At 37.8% G+C, this 22,468-nt stretch overlaps 1 protein-coding gene across 1 annotated transcript in view; it reads right to left on the bottom strand.

Moving 5' to 3' along the window:
- The window catches only part of LOC134799671 (uncharacterized), a 65,534-nt gene that overhangs the window by 16,562 nt on the left and 26,504 nt on the right, over nt 1-22,468 (bottom strand). The window contains exons 5-7 of the mRNA XM_063772110.1: nt 13,438-13,590; nt 7,687-7,868; nt 2,587-2,741 (exon numbers count right to left, since the gene is read on the bottom strand). Of these exons, the coding sequence (XP_063628180.1) occupies nt 2,587-2,741; nt 7,687-7,868; nt 13,438-13,590 (490 nt within the window). The remainder of the gene's footprint in view (nt 1-2,586; nt 2,742-7,686; nt 7,869-13,437; nt 13,591-22,468) is intronic.

Here is a 22,468-nt window from a genome sequence, read left to right as displayed (position 1 = left end):
ATCCCCCTTAGGGGTTGAATTTTTCAAAATCGCTTCTTAACTCCTGCACACATTATGAATTTAACCTGGTGTGCAAATTTCAACTTTCTAGCATTATTAGTTTCGGCTGATAATAGTAATAGTTGAATAAAATAAATAGCAAACCGATTTTGATTTGAGCGTCAATATTTTTATTTTTTTCTATTAAACTGTACATTAAATGTCTCAAATATGAATTCCTCATGCCCGATTTATCTGGAAATGATACCAAACTCGAGGTGGTAGGTAAATAGAAGCCAATAGAAGGCGTGTAACTTTGGATGCCCCCCCCTGCCTACCCACCAGGGGGTGGCGGATAGCTACCGGGCTGGATTGGCTTAGCTTTACGTATACTTCATCTGTGCCAAGTGAATTCATCCGATACCAAAATTTGCACGTCCCATACATTGGGTGACACTACTTCCCTCACTAATTGTTGTAGGTAAAATCAGGCGCACGCGTCCGCGCCAGCTAGCGGACGCCTTAAAGAGGCGGTGAGGGGAACGACACCACATTTCAGCCTGGCAACATCGGGTTTCATGAAACCCCTGGGGCACTGCAAATGATTCGGTCACTACTATTTTTCGTAACTCTATTGACGTATATCTCAGGACTGGTCTTACGGGCAATAAGAATGGTGCATGAATGGGGCCAGTACAGCGGTCTGCCACCGCTACAAAGCGACTGACTGATGAGTGCGATTTCGCGCGCGATTGGTCGCATTGTGTTGCACGATTGGCTCAAATTCGTGAGTGACACCGCTGAACTAGCACTGTTCTTGGTGCCAGTAACTGTAAGGCCCGTCCTGAGATATACGTTCGCTCACCCGCTCTGTGCAACCGCGCACTTGAATTCTTCCTGTAGTGGCAGTAAAGTTGCGAGGCTAACTTACATAAGCCCAATAGCACCTTTCTCATCACCTCGTGGGGTTAGAGACTATGAAGATCCTCTTCTTCTACTGACAGCCGCATACATCCATATGCGCAATGGGTACGAGCCGGGGTTAGAACCCGCGACCTCCGGATTGGAATTCGCACGTTCTTACCGCTAGGCCATCAGCGCTTACAATACATACAATACAATCAAAATAGCGCGTTAGCACGTGTACGGGTCAAACAGATCACTGTGTTATGTCTTTCCTGTAGACATACACAAGAGTTAAGGGCTATAAAGGTTAATTTTCTTATAGCGTGTTATCGCGAACAGCACATTTTTCTCTCCTGTGGGCAATAGTTAACAGCTTGTGGGCATGTAAGCAATGATTTTATCATAGTTCTCTAAATAAAAGGAGGACCTTTTCACGTGGATAAGGGTTAAATAAGAAAATTAACCTTTATAGCCCTTAACTCTTGTGTATGTCTACAGGAAAGACATAACACAGTGATCTGTTTGACCCGTACACATCTAGCTTGCCTAATCGCGACTAAAGGTAACTTGTACAATTACATATCTTTAATTTTGGAACGTCTATGACCTATCTGTACCTATACGTAGGTATAATATTATTGTCTAAAACATTAACATTTCTTATATTTTTGTACAGAGTAAAACTGTTAATACTTACTCGCACCTACACAGTTTAGTGTGTAGCTTTCAAATAGAGCCCGACGGCTAATCCTAGTGTCTATTGTTAAGTAAAACCGCTCGTGCCACGTGCCACAACCACCTGCATAAACTGGTTACTGAGTGCCGGCGAGTCAAACGCTACAGAACCAGTCTAAAATGTGTCATCGAGATGCGTAACAAAGGCGCGTTATCGGAGAGCGCACCTACACTGGTTTTTTGGGCGTTGGACTAGCCCGCGCTCAGGTGCCAAATAGAATAATTAAGACCCTTTTTTGCAGGTAAGTAGCACGTGCGGTTTTACTTAACAATACACAGGATTAGCCGTCGAGTTACACACTATAAATATTTCTGATTCTGATCTAAACCAGAGACGCTTTCCAGGCAGATTTCGTACATTGACTCGCCTGTTGCTATCTCTTTCGCACGCGTATAAATTATTTTAGATATTTATTGCTGTCCCTCCCATGATGCCGGTTGTCAATGTCACTGTGGTAGTGTGACACAGCAATATAATTATACGCGTATGACAGAGATAGCAACAGGCGTGTCAATGTACGAAATCTGTCTGGAAATCGTCTCTTCTATACACTGAAGACGAAAGGGGACGATCGCTTCACCATACAAATGTAGTCCCGATTTTCCTCTCTGGAGATGATTTTTTTTTATTATAACGCAATTCGTTGTTTTAACCATAGCTCTGCCCCTTTGTTTTATTTACTTACTTTGTTTTATTATAATTTAACTTGTAAAAAAATATCTATGGTTTTTTTTATCACAACCCTTATACCTACCTAATAATCACAAAATCGAAAAAAGTCAAACGTAGGGGCATAGTTATGGTCAATATACAATATTAGATTGTGTAAAAATCTTTTCCATAATGTCAATATCAAGGGAGGAACAGAGGGACTACGTTTGTATGAAAAGCGGCCGCCTATCCTCTTGAATAAATGATTAAATATGATTCAATATGATTATGATTATGATTATTTAATTACCTACCTTATTTTTAAAGTACTCACTTGCGATAGTTTGGCTGGAAACTTTGTATGCTTTCAATAAACGATTCTTCCGGTCGACTATAGCTTTATCATTATCTATGAACCCACCAACATCCTCGTCTGCCACACAGTCGCCAAAATGTATGAAGACCCATCCTAAAAATAATACGCGACTGATAAAAATAAAAATGATTGAAATAAATAAATTCATAAATTTTTAAATTGAAACGGGACTTCAAATATGGGTGTATACAATTTACTCAAAAATATGTCCCATAGTTCTTAATTCGCTGATATAAGAGCTATCATACGGTGCATCATATGATGGCGGAATTTAGATGCCAACCTATCACTTTAAGTTCCCTATAATTTTTTTTGGGTGCCTTAATTTTGCTGCCAGTTTTTTTAATAATATAATGCTTATATTTGAGCCTATAAAAATTTACGCTAAAATATTAATGCACAGCCAAATTGTATTATTATATGACCAATGAAAGTTCCTGATAATATAGTTAATATATACATATATTAACCATTTGAGATAGATACTTAATTCTTCTTTGAACTGCCAGCAAAGAAATCGTGCACAGATTGTTTAAAAGCTATTTTGTTGGGTGCTTTCCTAATGTTAGGGGGAAGACCGTTCCAAAGGCGGGCCACGTGAATGCAGAATGAATAAGCCATGAAGCCTGTTCGATGAAGAGGAATAGAAAGAGAGAGATTGCCGGTAGAGCGAAACTGACGGACACGAGAGGCACCAAAATGGTGGAAGAAGGATTTGAGATATTCAGGGTAGACATGTGTAGGTAAGTAATGCTCGTAATATCACAAATGAGATATCTCTCGAACGCGTAATATGGCATTACGTATCACTCTGAAAAACAACCATCACTTCAAACATCACTCATTACGCGAGCGCGAACGCTCGGCCAAAGCGCGGGTAATAGATTCGATTCAAAATAGATTGACGCGCCGACTTGAATGGTCAGATCAAGTATATACACAGTGCGCGTAATATATAATGCCATTTGTGATAGTGTCATGTTTGCTCGCCATGCCATCATTGCTATGTTATCCCGCTCGCACTCGCACTCAGTGCTCGCTCGCTCTCGCTCTGCGATGCTTTCGGCTATACCAAGTACCGACGTACCGAGTCACAAAACGCAACGCGTAATAGATAGAATAGACGCACCGATATAAGACGCCCTAGAGTGCTGTAGATGCGCTGCGTAATGTAGAAGTAGATTATAGCTGTGATGGTGCCATTTCGCGCGCGCCCTAGCGCTGTTCACGTTCCGGCGATGTACCGAGTGATGAGTGATGTGATATCTCAGTGTAATGTTACGTTTTCGAAAAAGTGATGTGAAAATAGCATTACTTTTTAAAACACTGTTTCGCGCATGTCTAATTCAGGGGAGTGTGAATCGTTGAGAATAGAATAGAGAGCGCAGAGCATGCGAATATTACGTCGTTGACGAATAGGGAGCCAGCCAAGCTGCGAGCGGAATGAGGACACGTGATCATATCTTCGGAGAGAGAAGATAAAACGGATACAATCATTAAGAAGTCGGTCCAATTTGTATGTTATGTTGTTATGTAAAATTAACTGTGTAACTAAATGTATGGTTAGACAAGGGATATCATGTCATGATATTGTAGGATCAGATGGGGAGAATATAAGACACGATTAAAATAAGACAAAAATTTTAATCCCCAAAAACTTATTATATTTAATTCCTATTCCATTTAAAAAAAGCCTACACACAGGGCTTCTTTTAAAAAGAAGCCTACACACAAAGCTTCTTTTTAAATGGAATAGGAATGAAGTAGATAGAATAAGTTTTTAAGTGTTAATAACTTCTTATTTTTACCCGTGTCTTAAATTTACTCCACCTCACCATACCATACCATGGGGTTTCATTATAATCCAACACGTAGTTTTATAATGAGGACGAAACTTCGTTTGTATGGGAAGGTGAAATTCGGTTGAGCTTGTTGCGGACTCTTAATTGGGTACGGTCGCCATCAGATATATCGGAGCGGCCGAGGTGCTCAAAAATATCTGAACACGCCGTCAAACGCCTTGACTTGACAATAGCGGCGTGTTCAGATATTTGTAAACGCCTTGGCCGCTCCGATGTATCTGATGGCGACTGTACCTCAGTTCAGTGTATTTTTATTCTATGTTCAATGGCTATATTAGTGGTAACAGGTTTTCCATTAGTTTCTGTATAAAATAAACAGATAATCATATTTTCCATATTATTTCTGTGATTAAATTACTTCTTTTACAGTCAAATATCCATTACCTAACTAGGTGTTAACTTTTTAATAGATTTTATACATTATATCGATATATATGTATATATATCGGAAGTCGATAAATAAGATGTTCCAATGACAGTTCAAAAAAAAAATATAAATATTATAGGACATTATTACTATTTATTACACAGATTGAATATATACACACTCAATAAGGCTTTTGTAGTGGGTACCGGTACATATACTTACTTCGTTTTTTTAACCATTAGCAAAAAGGTAAACAATTTCGACTTTTTATAGAAAAACACTTTTTAAAAATTAGTAACTATTACTTATGAAAGCGAAATAATGTAAATGATCGTATGTGATTTATAATTGTTACATATTTGCTGTGTCTTATTTCTCAAAAGTGTTTTTCAATAAAAAAAACACCTAGGTCGCTTCTGTGAATCTGATCGCGACTGTACTTTGAGGCCCCGCCGTGGTTTCAGGTTCTTCTCTCACTCTAACTGAGCGTAAGCGTGAGCGAGATGGCTGTGCGTGCAAGGAAACCATATTTTTAAATTTATATTTGCGTAAGTTTTAACGAAAAAAAAAAGAAATCAATGAGTTCGTACAAAAGTAAAAATGGGCTTTTTTAGAAATTTTCATGTTTCAATTGTTTAGCTTTTGTGCAAAAATGCAAAAAATATTAAGGTGCTTTTATGACCTATGGTCGTGATTTTTTTTATCGAGCAAAAGTAAAAAACTCTGGTTTCGAATCGACGAAGCCGGCGAATTACTACAGAAAGACCTCAAGAGTTTGTTATTTACATTTTTGGCTGGATCATAGTACGTACGGTTGTACGTACTATGATCCAAAAGAAAGGTACGATTTTTTGAAAACTTGCTGGCTGAGCCTACTGCACCTTAAGACTGCGTCGGCCGTCCAGTGGCGCCCTCATTAGTGGAATTGTGTTTTCTATAATATAAACCAATTGATTTCTGAATATTAATATTAGAGATGCACCGGATATTCGGTTACTATCCGGTATCCGGCCTATCCGGCCACTATTTTAATTTCCGGTTGGATACCGGATAGTAACATTGCTTGATTTCGGAGTAAACAAAATTGAATTTAAGAAACAGTCACGATCATAATCGTACTCGTTATTATTTTAAAACAATTTAAACATTCCACAGACATACACGCGCACTCATCTCGAACCTAGAAATGAGTGCGCGCGAACGTTTACTACGGAACCGGTCAAAATCTGCACAATGCGCAACTGAAAATCCGAAATGTAGGTATAGTTCCACCGGCCAAATATTCGGCGGCCGGCTACCGAATATTCGGCCGACGGGCAGGCCGAATATCCGGTATCCGGTATAAGGACCAGCCAGTAGGACATATCATTAATATTGTCCTACTGTAAACTCTCGCGTTTTGTACACATATTTAATTACACAAACGGGTCTACCGCGATATAATTTCATTGTTTTTACCTTTAATTCCGACGTTTCAGCTGAGTTGCACCAGCTGTGGTCACGGAAAGACTGACGTCCCAACAAATGTCAACGGAGATATTAATAAAACACCACTAAACTACCCGAAATTAGTTTATAAAAATGTTCGGGGTAGACAAAGAAATTGCAGCTACCCGTTAAAGTTTAATGTTTATTGTCCACGGCACGACACGCAACACTCACAGTATCCGTACACTGGTCCGAAGATATATCCGCTGGTAATTTCGGGTAGTTTAGTGGTGTTTTATTAATATCTCCGTTGACATTTGTTGGGACGTCAGTCTTTCCGTGACCACAGCTGGTGCAACTCAGCTGAAACGTCGGAATTAAAGGTAAAAACAATGAAATTATATCGCGGTAGACCCGTTTGTGTAATTAAATATTGTCCTACTGGCCCCTATTTCTATTCTATTCTATTCTATTCTATTTCACCACCGTGACAGGTGAGACAATTGTCGACATCACTGTTACTGACGTCACAGGGCTCCATAGGCTGCGGTAACCGCTTACCATCAGACGGGCGGTGTGCTTGTTTGCCACCAACATGTTAATTAAAAAAAACTCCACTATATCGCCAGTTAATAACTACTTATTTTGCGAAGCTAATGACAATTGTCACAAGAAATACGACAATTGTCACGAAATTCCGACACAGAAATCATTTGCTGTCAAGAATTACCGAAAGTTCTTTTAAATCTTGTGACAATTGTCGTCATTATCATCATAAACATCGCAAGAGAAATACCTGTTTTTTGCCGATATAATAAAGTTTTTTAAAATAATACAATGATGATGACAAACAGGAATACGGCCCGCCCGATGGTAAGCGGTAACCGTAGCCCATGGATGCCTGTGAAGTCAGCAACAGTGACATTTGTCGAATTGTCGCACCTGTCAATGGTGAAATAGGGACCTGATGTCCCACAACTTTTGTTGTTTGTCACATCGTTTTATTAGGGTTCCGTACCCAAAGGATAAAAATGGGACCCTATTATTAAGACTCCACAGTCCGCGAGTCCGTCTGACCGTCTGTTTGTCTGTCCGTCTGTCTGTCTATCACCAGGCTGTATATCATGAACCGTGATAGCAGTTGAAATTTTCACAGATGATGTATTTCTGTTGCCGCTATAACAACAAATACTAAAAAGTACGGAACCGTCGGTGGGCGAGTCCGACTCGCACTTGTCCGGTTTTTTTGCTTATGTTTTGCTTTACAAACCAAAAAGGCCAATGGTGGCCACATTTTTCCATTTAGGTGTCTCCATTAGGGCGCCAATGGACGGTGGACGGAGTCTTAATGCTAAGGGTATCACACTCGAGCGTCACTTACCCATATTGTTCCATATTTTGTCTTTACATTGGAAAGCCAAAAACTCGCAATAGGACGAGAAAGTCCGATAATTTGAGGCCATTGGGTCTAACGTGTAAGCTGTAATCTCTTTGACTGGTAAATCGTTATCGTTTAAGCCTTTCCGTATTAAGTTCACTTGATGACCGCATACTTTAGGCACGCTAAAAAAAAGGATAAAAAAAATATTTACAGCATACTGCAAATAATAATATATAATGTAAACATATGTATACATAAATGTCATGTGGGGTAAGAGAAACACCTGGCCCCTATTTCACCACGGTGACAGGTGCGACAATTCGACAAATGGCACTGTTGCTGACGTCACATGCATCCATGGGCTACGGTTACCGCTTACCATCGGGCAGGCCGTATTCCTGCTTGTCACCATCATTGTATTATTTAATAAAACTTTATTATATCGGCAAATAACAGGTATTTCTATAGCCAAGTTTATGATGATGATGATGACAATTGTCACAAGATTTAAAACACCTTTCGGTAATTCTTGACACGAAAAGAGTTCTGTGTCGCAATTTAGTGACAATTGTCATGTTTCTTGTGACTTGTCATTAGGTTAGGAAAATAAGTATTTATTTACTTGCGATATAATGGAGTTTTTTTTTATTAAAATGTTGGTGGCAAAGTAGCACACCGCCCGTCCGATGGTAAGATAGATAGATAAAGCGTTTATTTGATTGCTGCAAATACACACAATTTACAAAATATATAGGCAGACAGAAGATTAGAAGGTAAGCGGTTACCGTAGCCTATGGAGGCCTGTGACGTCAGTAACAGTGATGTCGACAGTAGTCGCACCTGTCACTTTGGTGAAATAGGGGCCGGGAAAGAAAAATATTTAGGTAGGTACTTGAAAGGTAATTTAAATACAGGGTGATTTCGGGGTCGTGATCCAAAACCACTTTTTCTGACTCTGTAAATGATCCACATTTTCATATGGTAGTATTTGATTAAAAGATAATTACTTGAATTATTCTTATTTTTCAAGTAAAATTAATGTTATACTAAGTAATTATGGTCACCCTATGACTTTTGACATACGCTGTATGGAAAGCGACAAGACGTCACATTGAGTAGGGTCACCAAATTGTATGCAAAAATGTTTTTTCCTACTTGTCATCTGGAAAATAATCATCATTATTGGTGATAAACAATAATTAACAACATCATTAGGCTCATCTTTGGATTCTGTATGATGTCTGGCTCTCTTGCTCCACGACCCCGAAATCACCCTGTATATGGTATTACACCGGGCCACTCACGTATATAGAGGTAAAATGGATGATTGCTCGACAATCTCGACATGATTATATCGAGATGTTCATGTTATCGGCCCGATTGCAACTTTAAGATACGTCTAGATACGATATGGATTAGCCATTGTCAAAAGTGACGTTTCTTCAAACAAAAACGTCGCTTTTGACACTGACATCACATATCAAATCCATCCTCCAAAATCATCCGCCTCAACACAACACCCTGTACACAATGGGCCAGCGTGGGCCAGTCTGGGGGACGCATTTATGCGTTAGAGGGAGCAAGTGATTTTGCTATCTCATTCTACCGCATGGCTGCGTCCCTTGGACTGGCCGGCGCTGGCCCATCATTGTGTACAGGGGCCTTTAGATGCCAAACGCCAACAACGGCAACAACGTAAAGAGAGACTGAAGCCCTCTTACACGTACAGTCAACAACAGAGCTATGGATGCAGGCAAAGTGTCAAAAATATGTATACAGTACTTTATTGCCTCTACATTAAGGTCGTGTATACTTATTTTTAGCCCTATGTCCCTGATGAGGGATAACAGGATATCATCATACTTATTTTTGGCACTTTGCCTGTATTCATAGCTCTCTTGTTGACTGTACCTATAGGTACCTACAACGCGTCTGGGCACTCTATTGTAACGCCTGCAAAAGAGTCTTTAAGACCAAGTTCGGCCTGGCTCAGCTATTATGGGCCACATTCGGGCCCATAATAGCTGAGGTCACCGTAGTCGAAACCGATCGTAGTCGATGAGGAGGACTATGTAATCTATTCCATATCGTATCTAGACGTAATATTTGACGTATCTTAAAGTTCGAATCGGGCCGTATGTCTGCGTCGGATTAGTCGGATAGCGATGTGCCGATCTCGAAATTTTCCCGGGAACAGAGAAATCTATCGGAAACGTTCACGTAAATTTCTCGGAAATGTTCTATGAGAGTTCTATCCTTTCGTTGCAAAACCGATGAATACTTTTGTTTAATCGCTTAGTGTAGGAGATAAGACAGATACCTACGATGGAAGCTTAAAAGCAAATACTTGGCACCTTTCATTAGCAATATAAAATATTACACTAATTGATAAAAAAAAAACCAGGAGTAAAACAACACAAAATTGCTCAAACAAGGTTTTTGAGGTAAAAGGTATAAACTCAACAATAGTAAATATGTCATTACATTAAGAAAAATTAAGATTGTTCATAAATTATTTATGCTAATAAGAGAACGTTCTCGAGAAAGTTGGAAATTTATCGGAAATGTCTTCGGAAAGGAATTCTCAGACACGAGAACGTTCTCATCGGCACACCACTAGCGTCGGACCACCGCACTAAGGGGTAAATTCACGATCTACGCGGCCAAAAGTCGATTTATCAAAACAATAAATACCTCTGCGATAACAGCTACCTGCGGTAGAGGACCCTTTAGAGGCTAGACAACAACCCCTCCCACCCTCGTATGCACTTTCTAATTCGTTTCACGTCAGTCGGAATTTGATCGTGTCACTTCGTGTATGTTACTTGTTCTCGGCGCTCTTAGAAAAGCAAAACTTTGACGGTGTGGTTTATTGTTTTTAAGAGATCAAGAGTGAAAAAAATCATGGATTCTGAAACAGCAGGTTAGTAATTTATAAGCAAAAATAAAAATATGCTTTATTTATTTGTTTTTGAGGCTAGGTTAATGCTCTGAAAGAGAGACTGTTTTTGAGCGTCATTTTTCGCAAAAAATAAACTTCACTCGTTAATAAGTAATACAATAGGGTGAGATCGAGCAGAATTGTTAACGACATGTTATAGTCTATTGTTTTGGTTATTATAATTTAAAAAAAGACTTTCCGCATGCTTCTGCCAAATCATAATTTTTATACTTTAAAAATAATCCGCCATTTTACTCAAAAATAAACTTTTTTTTGTATTGAGTTTAATCGACATGTTTATTTGTTTTAGATGTACCAAATACGTCAGAAATGAAGATCGTGACTAGAAAACACATATTTTATCTCTTCAAAAGTAAAAATTTACCTACATTGGAAGAAAAACTGTGTTCCTTAAGAGATCAACCTTTTTCTCATGAAGGCTGCACTAATGAGCAAATAGAATTATTTAAAAGCAATTTTGCTTATTTCAAGTCAGAATTTAAGACTAGATGGAGTAAAGCTCAGTATAAAAAAGACAGATTCATAAAAAACAATAATTCTTGGCTAGAAGGCTCTTTCGCGATTCCCGTTGCTGAAAGTCCGTTGTTTGTAGATATGCCAAAGGCAAATTTCGGCAACACGAATGATGGAAACACCAGCAGAAGGTTTTTTGATGATCCAAAATTAGCATCAGATATAACTGGAATCAGTTACGAGCTGATATATAGATTAAAAGTAATTTTAGAGACGATATCAAGCTGCCACAAAATTGACTCTGAAAAATACGACAGTTACGCAAAGGAAACAGGAGAACTATATATCAAATTATACGGATGGCATCCCATGACGCCCACGATGCATAAGATACTAGTCCATGGTGCTGTTATTATAAAAAAATGCGTTACTACCCATTGGACAGCTCACTGAAGAAGCTGCAGAAGCGCGTAACAAGCATTTCCGATCTTATCGACTTGATTTCGCAAGGAAGTTTACGAAAGAAAGCTGCAACACGGATATTTTAAATCGCTTACTTTTGAGTTCCGACCCCTTACTGAGCTGCAGGAGAAAAGTAAAAAAAACGAAAGCACAGTACTTTCCCGCCAGAGACGATAGAATTGCTATTGCCTGCCGATCCGAACCCAGAGTGCTCTTCCGGAAGCGAAGAAGAAAACATCATAGCAGAGACTGTAGCTTAATATGGCAACTGGTTTTATTTCAGTAATAAATTATTATACACATTTTACTATATTTTTAATTTTTTCCTCTTTTGTGCAGATGTCGAAATTTTACATATCAGTAGAATTTTGAAAAAAATACCCTATAAATTAAAAAAAAATATCATGAAACAGTTGTTTCAACTTCGTAAAACGTTCAAAAATACAAAAACCCGCAAAAATAATTTTGGCCCCGTAGATCGTGAATTTACCCCTATGTGCACCGATTCGTGCGCTCTGTGAAAACGCTATTCGTTACGGAGCGGCACATAGGGGGAACGGGGTAGATAGGCACAAGGGGCAGTTTTGAACACCCACACTAAAAACTTATGTTCACCTTCTGCAACACTAAAACGTGGCTTTGTATTTAAGGTTTGCTTGACCAAGTATACGTAAACTACTGACGTCGTTTTGATATCAGGAGCACGTTCCAATTCGCCTACAAGTAGATGCCATAATGCACTCTGTCGTAGCTCCTTTAGTCCAACGGTATGTATATTACGTGGGGATGATATTGGCAATTTGATTTTGTCGTCTGGACTCGTTTTTAATGGACAAAGTAAAAGCTGTAACAGACAGGCGTACCGGACAGCGACCGGGGTCCGGTCAGTATATTTCTTTTTCTTGCTCTCACTTATAGCTGCGTCCTTAACGGATTTAATTCGTACCCACTCGATCGAACATGAAACAAGCCTCGGACTGGATCAAAGTCGCGGTCCGGTACGTTTAGGTAGAAAAACTCCGCGAGCCCTTACAAAGCTCTGCTTTTTGCTAGTTACTATTTTAATATTATTATAGGCCGGTAGCTTGAACATGTCATGCTCGCTTAAAAGTCTTTGCTTACGGTGGCGTCGTTGATCGGGTCGCCACTTTCCCGAATGAAGGTTGAGGGAGGCGATGGCTGAGATACGCGTCATACTCGTGAACGGGTGCTGTTTGTGGAGACTGGTCTGTTTAAGCTAACACAAGCTATTATACTTAGTAACTTTATTTTTATTAATTAATTACAGTGAGACGCCTCATTCTGCTCTCGTATGTTTCTTTTCTCTTAATGAATGTATTAATTATACAGGATATTGACTCTTGGAGACCCTATACATCTCTAAGGATAACTTGATAAACTATATAATCTTATAGTTCTGACACCTAGAGACATTTACACCTCTAAATATTATAGTTTTTTTTTGTATTTTGTATCTGTATTTTTTATGTAATTCGACATTAAGAGACCATATACATCTCTTAGTAATTGTAATACGTTAGATTGAATTCTTAGTTTTATTTTATAAAATTGTTGATGTTATTATTTTTGCATGTATGTAAATTCAATGATGACGTGTAAAAGTGCCCTTGTGGCCTATTTGCTGAATAAATGTTGATGTTTGATGATGTTTGATGGTCATCCGACATCCGATTTCGGAACGGACAACGTGAAACCGCTCTAAAGGGGCCCACTGATTAACAGTCCGCCGGACGGTATCGGCCTGTCAGTTAGAACAAAATTTTGACAGTTCCGAACAACTGACAGGCCGATACCGTCCGGCGGACTGTTAATCAGTGGGCCCCTTAAGGTTAACTAATGTTATTATTACGTACCTTCGGTACTCAATAGGACAAGGTTTCTTGCACACGAGCATTCGGGTCATGGTGGATGTGGTTACGCGGGGTTTCGTGGTGGTTGTCCCAAAAATCCAGTGCCCATCAGTCCAGTATGCATCGTAGCCAGGATTAGGATTGTAATACGATGGCCTGGAAAATAATACTTTTCTTTAAGAAAACAATACAGTAACTTGTGTCCACTTTGCTCCAACATTCGAAATATATTTTAAAGTACATATGGTCCTACTTTCCCGCACTAGTGCGGGAAAGACCACTTTCCGTGCGTATGTCAAAAGTTTAAAGGGCCATATGTACTGTAAAACGTTGTACGATACACGTGCGAATAGGTAATTCGCAACTCGTGACGCTTTAAAAGACTCCCTTCGGTCATGTTTTAATTTATCGCCACTCGTTTCGAATTTCCTCTTTTCCGCACTTGTATCGTTAATAACTATTAACATGCCAATTCGAGTTTTAATTAGTTTTTTTTATACCACATCGGTGGCAAACAAGCATACGGCCCGCCTGATGGTAAGCAGTCACCGTAGCCTATGGACGCCTGCAACTCCAGAGGTGTTACATGCGCGTTGCCGACCAATTAGTTATTCAATCTGTGTTTTCAATATGATACTGTTTTATGAATACTCTAGCCGCCTAGACATCAAAAGTTACCAAGACAAATGCAATTTTAATTTGGCAAAAACAATGAATCTAATTAGAACCAATGGAATGACCTTTTGTGACCTGCTATGTCAATGTCAAAAGTGACGTTTTTGGTTGAAGATATATCACTTTTGACACTGACAGGATAATTATCGTATTTAAAACGGATTGGATAGGTATCTAAAAGTCGAATTGGCCTGTAAGTTTGAAAAATATTAGGTATATTGGTGGATAGGAGCAGATAAAAATGTTCGACCCATAAAACTTTTGACCTTCATGGAGGGCTGACTGACTTGGACGACCTGTCCAATAGGAAAAAAGAAAATTCGGCTCAAATTTTTTTTCTTCAAGTTTTTCCTAATTAGAACACAATACCTACCTCATCCATTTATATCGATATCAATATCTATGTTATACCTCAATCCGATGACAATGCCACTTAAATATTCTTGGTTTACAAATCTTAGTGGGAATTGTCTCAGGATGTAGGTTGCACTTACTAATGTATAAACCTATGTCCTCTTCTTGTATTATCTGCCTATGTCTGTTTTTGCCCCAATAAAGAAAATAAATTAAAATAAAATACCGATTAGGCCCTTAACCCGTGGAGCGCCCTACTGTCACACGTGTGATGTTAACTCAATTTGGGTCGTAGCGACTTAGTATCAGACGTGTGTTACTACCAGAGGTCGGACAAATGGCCGTCATTACTCGCAATAATGTGGACATGAGTCTTAAATTGATTAAATAATCAATCATTTAATTATTTTCTAACCTGAGGTTTAATTTTGATTCCTAATCATTACTAATCAATAAATAACATAAAGATTTCTTATAATGTAAATTTATTAAAGAAAACAATCAGTATGTTTTCTAAATTTTCTGTAGGTACTCATTTTTTTATACCAAAAATATATTTAAGTGCTATTTATTGACTAGGGAACAACATTAAATCTCAGGTAAAAAAATAACTAAAATAAAAAAAATATAATGATTGACAATCATATCATAATATTGTTGTGTCAACGTGACAACTTCTAATTTCTTTTTTATTCGTGAATATTATTTCAGTAGTATTTTGTTAGGTTATATTCTATTATCCTATAAAAATATTGTTATAAAAACTTTTTCGTGCATATTAAATTTTGCGGGAAAAAAAGGCGATGAAGTGCGATTTGGATTTGTACAAGGAAGGTTCCGTGCCACTACAACGTCATTATGCATACTACTGACTTAATTGAATAAAAATAAATTAATCACAATGTCTTTTTAGGGTTCCGTAACCAAAATGGCAAAAACGGAGCGGAACTGTAGTTTCGTTATGTCCGTCCGTCCGCCCGTATGTCACAGTCGATTTACTCGGAAACTATAAGCACTACAATAATAAAATTTGGTAGAGAGGTGTAATCTATAGTACCCTATACTGAGCATGGTCTGACATGCTCTTGGCCGGTTTTTATTAGACTAGAAGATGCCGAACGTTTTTGGTTGAAGATATATCACTTTTGACACTGACAGGATAAGTATCCTATTTAAAACGGATTGGATAGGTATCTAAAAGTCGAATTGGCCTGTAAGTTTGAAAATTATTATTTTGGTGGATAGGGGCAGATAAAAATGTTCGACGCATAAAACTTTTGACCTTCATGGAGGGCTGACTGACTTGGACGACCTGTCCAATAGGAATAAATTACAAATCTTAGTGGGAATTGTCTCAGGATGTAGGTTGCACTTACTAATGTATAAACCTATGTCCTCTTCTTGTATTATCTGCCTATGTCTGTTTTTGCCCCAATAAAGAAAATAAATTAAAATAAAATACCGATTAGGCCCTTAACCCGTGGAGCGCCCTACTGTCACCATGTGTACTGTGTGATGTTAACTCAATTTGGGTCGTGGCCGTCATTACTCGCAATAATGTGGACATGAGTCTTAAATTGATTAAATAATCAATAATTTAATTATTTTCTAACCTGAGGTTTAATTTTGATTCCTAATCAATAAATAACATAAAGATTTCTTATAATGTAAATTTATTAAATTAAACAATCAGTATGTTTTCTAAATTTTCTGTAGGTACTCATTTTTTTATACCAAAAATATATTTAAGTGCTATTTATTGACTAGGGAACAACATTAAATCTCAGGTAAAAAAATAACTAAAATAATTAAATGATTAATTATTTAATCAAATTTGGAGTCATGTCCACATTATTGCGAGTAATGACGGCAATTTGTCCGACCTCTGGTTACTACAGATCAATATAGGTCAAATTGCTTTGCATCAATTTGTTGTATGGTGGGCGCTCGACGGGTTAAATGGATCCCCACTATTTTTGTTACATCCTGTATACGCCGATTTAAAGTAGACCATCACTACTATCATGTTGTAACACTTAAATGAGCCTGTGATATATTTTTCATACAGTCTGTCAAGCAAAAAGTATGTCAGTAGCAATGTACAGCAAAGTGAAGTAGGGCAACACACAAAAAGAAGTTTTTGCGCTAAGAAAAGAAGCAATGTACATCGAACCAAAACATGTAATTGACATAACCTCAAATTTCACAAATATCTACGATCAACGAGCATTGTACATTGTAGGCACCTTGACTTTGCTTAAGTTCATGCACATTCTTATTTAATATCTTGATATTTAATGGTGACAGCAGAAATATCTCTTGAAATAGCAACGATTCAGAATGTAAACAACCAAAATGGCTGTCATTCACGATCCACATTCCACAGATAAAACACAGATGACACGCGATTTTGGAATTATTCGAAACCCGTGTTGCTAACCCGCGATTGCTCTAATTTGCCGCCTTTTTCTACTGACAAGATTTGCTTGACCAAGTATATAATATATTATAATAGTACATTGTGTCACAAGTGTGCTACGTAGGTCATTCGGCGCGATTCGGGGAACGATTTAGAGATTCACTAGATATGAAATAGTAAAGATATGTGACGTTCCTCTCTGGTCAAATCTTGCAAGTTAAATTTGACCTACTTCCCGGTTTCCAATGAAGTTGAAAATTTGCATACATATTCTGTAAGTCGGGTGACAATGCAATATTATGGTAGCATCGAGCTCATCTGATGATGGAGACAAGAGGTGGCCATTGGAATTCTGTGATAAAACAACGCAGCCTAATTGTGTTTGGGGTTTTTAGAATTGTCCCAATGTGCATTAGGTCCGTGGCAAGAAAAGTACAGTCAGCGATAAAAGCTTGTATCAAAAATGAAATTTTTGACAAAAAACTTATTTCAGGCTGAGGATATAATCTTTGACTAGCAATGAAAAGTTACAAAAATTACAATCAGTGTAGGTCCAAGGCAACATTAACAGATTGTACCGAATTGTTATATTTAAATTAGTAAATTATTTACTTTTATTTTTGTTAAAGTTTAACAAATTAAGGGGTATTCCTCTTGTATATTATTGTGTATTTATTTTAAGTTAGCCCATTTTTAGTGTTCCGTACAAAACTTTGTTCACGGAACACTTATGGGATCACTTCGGTCTTGCAAATCAGTTAAATGCGTTTTTCTCAGAGACCGTTTGACGTTGATACCTAAAGTTTGGAACAGTTATAGCAATTACCACCACTCATATTGTAAATAAGTCAAAACTGCTTATTTATTATTTAACGGGGATATTTAGGGGGTTGAGAGGGGTAGGCTGATTTTTTTTTATTTGTAAGAATCGTGTGGGATACCATTAGAAAGCTTGCAAAAAATTGAGTCGATGGACTGATTTTGACTTCATTTTAGAGTGCAATAGTTTCGATAAAAAATGCATTTAAAGTTGCAAGTTTTCATACAAAAATTTTCACCTCTGTCCTGGCGATTATCGCGAAAACTATAGCTAACAGGCAGCTGACCAGTCAATACCCAACTTAAAGAAGCATGGAGACGGCGGGAAAATTATCAGCTCAACTTTATCTTTATTAGTTTTTCAACTGCAGCCTGATCTTTGGTTACTTAGGGCTAGCTAACTGATGCTTACACTGGTCATTTCATATTAGGAAGTAGTTTTAGCGAGAAAGATCTTTAGTTAAAACTTTGGCATTGAAATTTATGACTTATGTCTTTGACACAAAGTTTAATTCTGCTTGCTTATTTTTGTGGGATATTTAATTTTATCTGAATAGCCTACTATAAGTATGAGAGATCTACAAAATACAACCTTATTATATTGCAAATAAGTTTAAATTTCGAACGGGCTATCCAACCAATGGACTATCTCAATGTGCTTAGTAAGAATCATATTTATTATTGCAGTTTATCTGAAAAATTCAAATTAAGAATTCCGTTCTTCACTGTCGTTGTGTTTTTTTTTCACAATAGAGCTCATAGAGTTAATAAGGCGTATAGAGATAATAAAGACATTTAATATTTATTAACAGCTCATCTATAGATTTTATTGGGAGTATCTGATTCGTCGAAACAAGATACACAATATTCCTTTTCATTAAGTACCATTACATTTATGTATTAATTGTATATAATATGTATTAATTGTATACAGTACTTATGTATATTTTTGAACGGATCGGTGAGCAACCCGATCCCGTCCTGTTACGAGAAAATAATTTTGGAAGACGTTTATAGTAATATGACAATTAGAATTCACAGTTTTTGGAAACAAAGGTAAAGTTGACGAAATATAAAGTAAGCCGATCTGGTTCAAACTTGTTTGAGGCTAACTTTATATTTCGTCAACCTTACAGCCAGTGCACAGACAAAAATGACAGGTAAGATTTGGTACTCATGAATCCCAGTTCTACTAAAATGTTTTTTCTTTTAAATACAGTAATGGAAAAGATTTTTTTTTTTAAATTCTTTGAAAAACACGTTTCCTCGGCAAAAATTCAAGACGTGCAGAAAATATTAATAACTGACTCATAATCATAACTTAATATTTTTTTGTCAGCTTAAGCAGAGTAATAACACTAATAACTAGTGTCCGACCGAAGGTTCGGTTTCGGTTTCGGTTTCGGCCAGTTTCGGCCAAAAAATCATGTTTCGGCTGTAGTTTCGGTTTCGGCCAAAAAACGGCCGAACCTTTCGGCCAGGCCGAAACTTACGAAATGGTAGTTCGTACTATGAAACTAAACTATGTGACAAAGACCAAAAGTTGGGGAATAAGTAGGACAACAATATTAATATGTACCTACATACACTGATTCATGTATAGGTACATAAATTAATTGGTTTATTATAAAACACAATTCCACTAATGAGGGCGCCACTATATAGACGGTCGATGCAGTCTTAAGAGGCTGTTAATACCTATAACGCGCACACTGTCTAATTGTATCGGAGTAAATGAGATAGCACTGTCGTATGTTACTGGGCCTGGGCAAAGGAATAATAAGAAAACTCATCATCTTCCTCGTGTAATCCCGGAATTTTTGCCACGGCTCATGGGAGCCTGGGGTCCAATTGACAACTAATCCCAAGAATAGGCGTAGGCACTAGTTTTTACGAAAGCGACTGCCATCAGACTGACCTTCGAACCCAGAGAGTAAACTAGGCCTTATCGGGACTAGTCCGGCTTCCTCACGATGTTTTTCCTTCACCGAAAAGCAAATAGTAAATATCAAATGATATTTCGTATATAAATAAGTTCCGAAAAACTCATTGGTACGAGCCGGGGTTTGTACCTGCGACCTTAGGATTGAAAGTCGCACGGTCTTACCGCTAGGCCACCAGCGCTCAAGGAAATATCTCGCTTTTTAATACAATGGACATTAGTGAATAGAATCAGGCGTTACTTTGCGGAAATCCATACTAATTAAAACCAAAATATTATTTTGCTAATCCGCGAAAAGATAACGTGCTAGTCAATCAGTGCTAACCCGTTATACTTACTTGCGTATTTTTACATGCAATTAATATTCCCACCCTCCCACCGCAAAAATAAATACGCAAATAAATATAACAAACCACCACCAAAAGAATAAACCTCGACACGTGTTTCGCCTCTCTACGAGGCATCCTCAGGAGTTGTTGACGGTCTGACGCCCGGCAACGGAATGACCTGTCTAGAATGGTCGGCCATATTTATATCTTGACCACTCCCCCTACCGTGCAAGTGTGAGTGAGATGGAAAAATTCGTAATAACGGCGATGACGCAACATTCAATTGTTCGTTAAGAATCATGCCCCTATTGTTGTACCTAATTATTTCCAGTTGTTCCAGAACACCCAAACGCAATCCCTTTTCGCAAACATGTAAAATATCAAAAGAATGATTCTCAGATAAAGTGTGACCTGTATCTAATAAGTGCTTTGCAAAATTGGACTTCTCTGGATGGTTATGTCTATATGACGCAACATGCTCTTTATACCTAGTAGTGAAACTACGGCCCGTTTGCCCCACATACACTTTATTGCAATCGTCACAGGTAAGCTTATAAACTCCAGACTTTTTCCCATTCTCGATCTTATCTTTGCCATTGCAAAGCTTTGAGTGCAAAGTATTATTTGTCTTAAAGGCCACAGGAATGTCGTTAGACTTCAAAATTTTGTAAATTGCATCAGACAACTTGCCAACATAAGTTATGCTCGCTTTATATTTTTTAATCGGTTCAGAGGATCGTGCCGCATACAACATAGTGTTGACCATACTATTCCGCTTTTTCCTGATGATACCATCCACAACAGACTTATCGTAACCATTCGAAACTGCTAAGTGATAAATATTATTTAATTCAATCTGATAGTGTTCATCAGAAAGAGGCACAGTCAACATTCTATGCACATAACAATGAAAAGCAGCCAACTTATGCTGCCACGGATGCGTGGAAGAAGCCGGGATAACTGTATCGGTATGTGTAGGCTTACGGTAAATTTTGAACTGATGCCTGTTGTTTACTTTAGTGATTGTTAAATCTAGAAAATTCAATGAGTTGTCTTGCTCTAGTTCCTTTTTAAACTTAATTTTTGGATGCTTACCATTAATTTCAGCAATAAATGCATCCAGCAGGCCCATACTACCCGTCCAACAAATAATCAAATCATCCACGTATCTAAAATAGTATAATATATTATTGTTGCCCACAATATGCTGGTTCTCAAAATGGTCCATAAAAATATCAGCCATTAAAGGACTTAGTGGTGAACCCATAGCCAAACCATCACTTTGCAAATAATACTGTCCCCCAAATCTGAAATAATTTTGTTTCATACAAATCGCTGTTAGATCTATCAATTCATCTACTTCCCCTGGATGTAAACGTTGCCTTTTGTTATTTGCAAAGTGATGGTTTGGCTATGGGTTCACCACTAAGTCCTTTAATGGCTGATATTTTTATGGACCATTTTGAGAACCAGCATATTGTGGGCAACAATAATATATTATACTATTTTAGATACGTGGATGATTTGATTATTTGTTGGACGGGTAGTATGGGCCTGCTGGATGCATTTATTGCTGAAATTAATGGTAAGCATCCAAAAATTAAGCTTAAAAAGGAACTAGAGCAAGACAACTCATTGAATTTTCTAGATTTAACAATCACTAAAGTAAACAACAGGCATCAGTTCAAAATTTACCGTAAGCCTACACATACCGATACAGTTATCCCGGCTTCTTCCACGCATCCGTGGCAGCATAAGTTGGCTGCTTTTCATTGTTATGTGCATAGAATGTTGACTGTGCCTCTTTCTGATGAACACTATCAGATTGAATTAAATAATATTTATCACTTAGCAGTTTCGAATGGTTACGATAAGTCTGTTGTGGATGGTATCATCAGGAAAAAGCGGAATAGTATGGTCAACACTATGTTGTATGCGGCACGATCCTCTGAACCGATTAAAAAATATAAAGCGAGCATAACTTATGTTGGCAAGTTGTCTGATGCAATTTACTAAATTTTGAAGTCTAACGACATTCCTGTGGCCTTTAAGACAAATAATACTTTGCACTCAAAGCTTTGCAATGGCAAAGATAAGATCGAGAATGGGAAAAAGTCTGGAGTTTATAAGCTTACCTGTGACGATTGCAATAAAGTGTATGTGGGGCAAACGGGCCGTAGTTTCACTACTAGGTATAAAGAGCATGTTGCGTCATATAGACATAACCATCCAGAGAAGTCCAATTTTGCAAAGCACTTATTAGATACAGGTCACACTTTATCTGAGAATCATTCTTTTGATATTTTACATGTTTGCGAAAAGGGATTGCGTTTGGGTGTTCTGGAACAACTGGAAATAATTAGGTACAACAATAGGGGCATGATTCTTAACGAACAATTGAATGTTGCGTCATCGCCGTTATTACGAATTTTTCCATCTCACTCACACTTGCACGGTAGGGGGAGTGGTCAAGATATAAATATGGCCGACCATTCT

Source organism: Cydia splendana, chromosome 18 (assembly GCF_910591565.1).
Source record: "Cydia splendana chromosome 18, ilCydSple1.2, whole genome shotgun sequence".
NCBI classification, from domain to species: domain Eukaryota; kingdom Metazoa; phylum Arthropoda; class Insecta; order Lepidoptera; family Tortricidae; genus Cydia; species Cydia splendana.
Note: the sequence above shows the minus strand (reverse complement) of the source record. Positions and strands in the feature narration are given on the sequence as shown.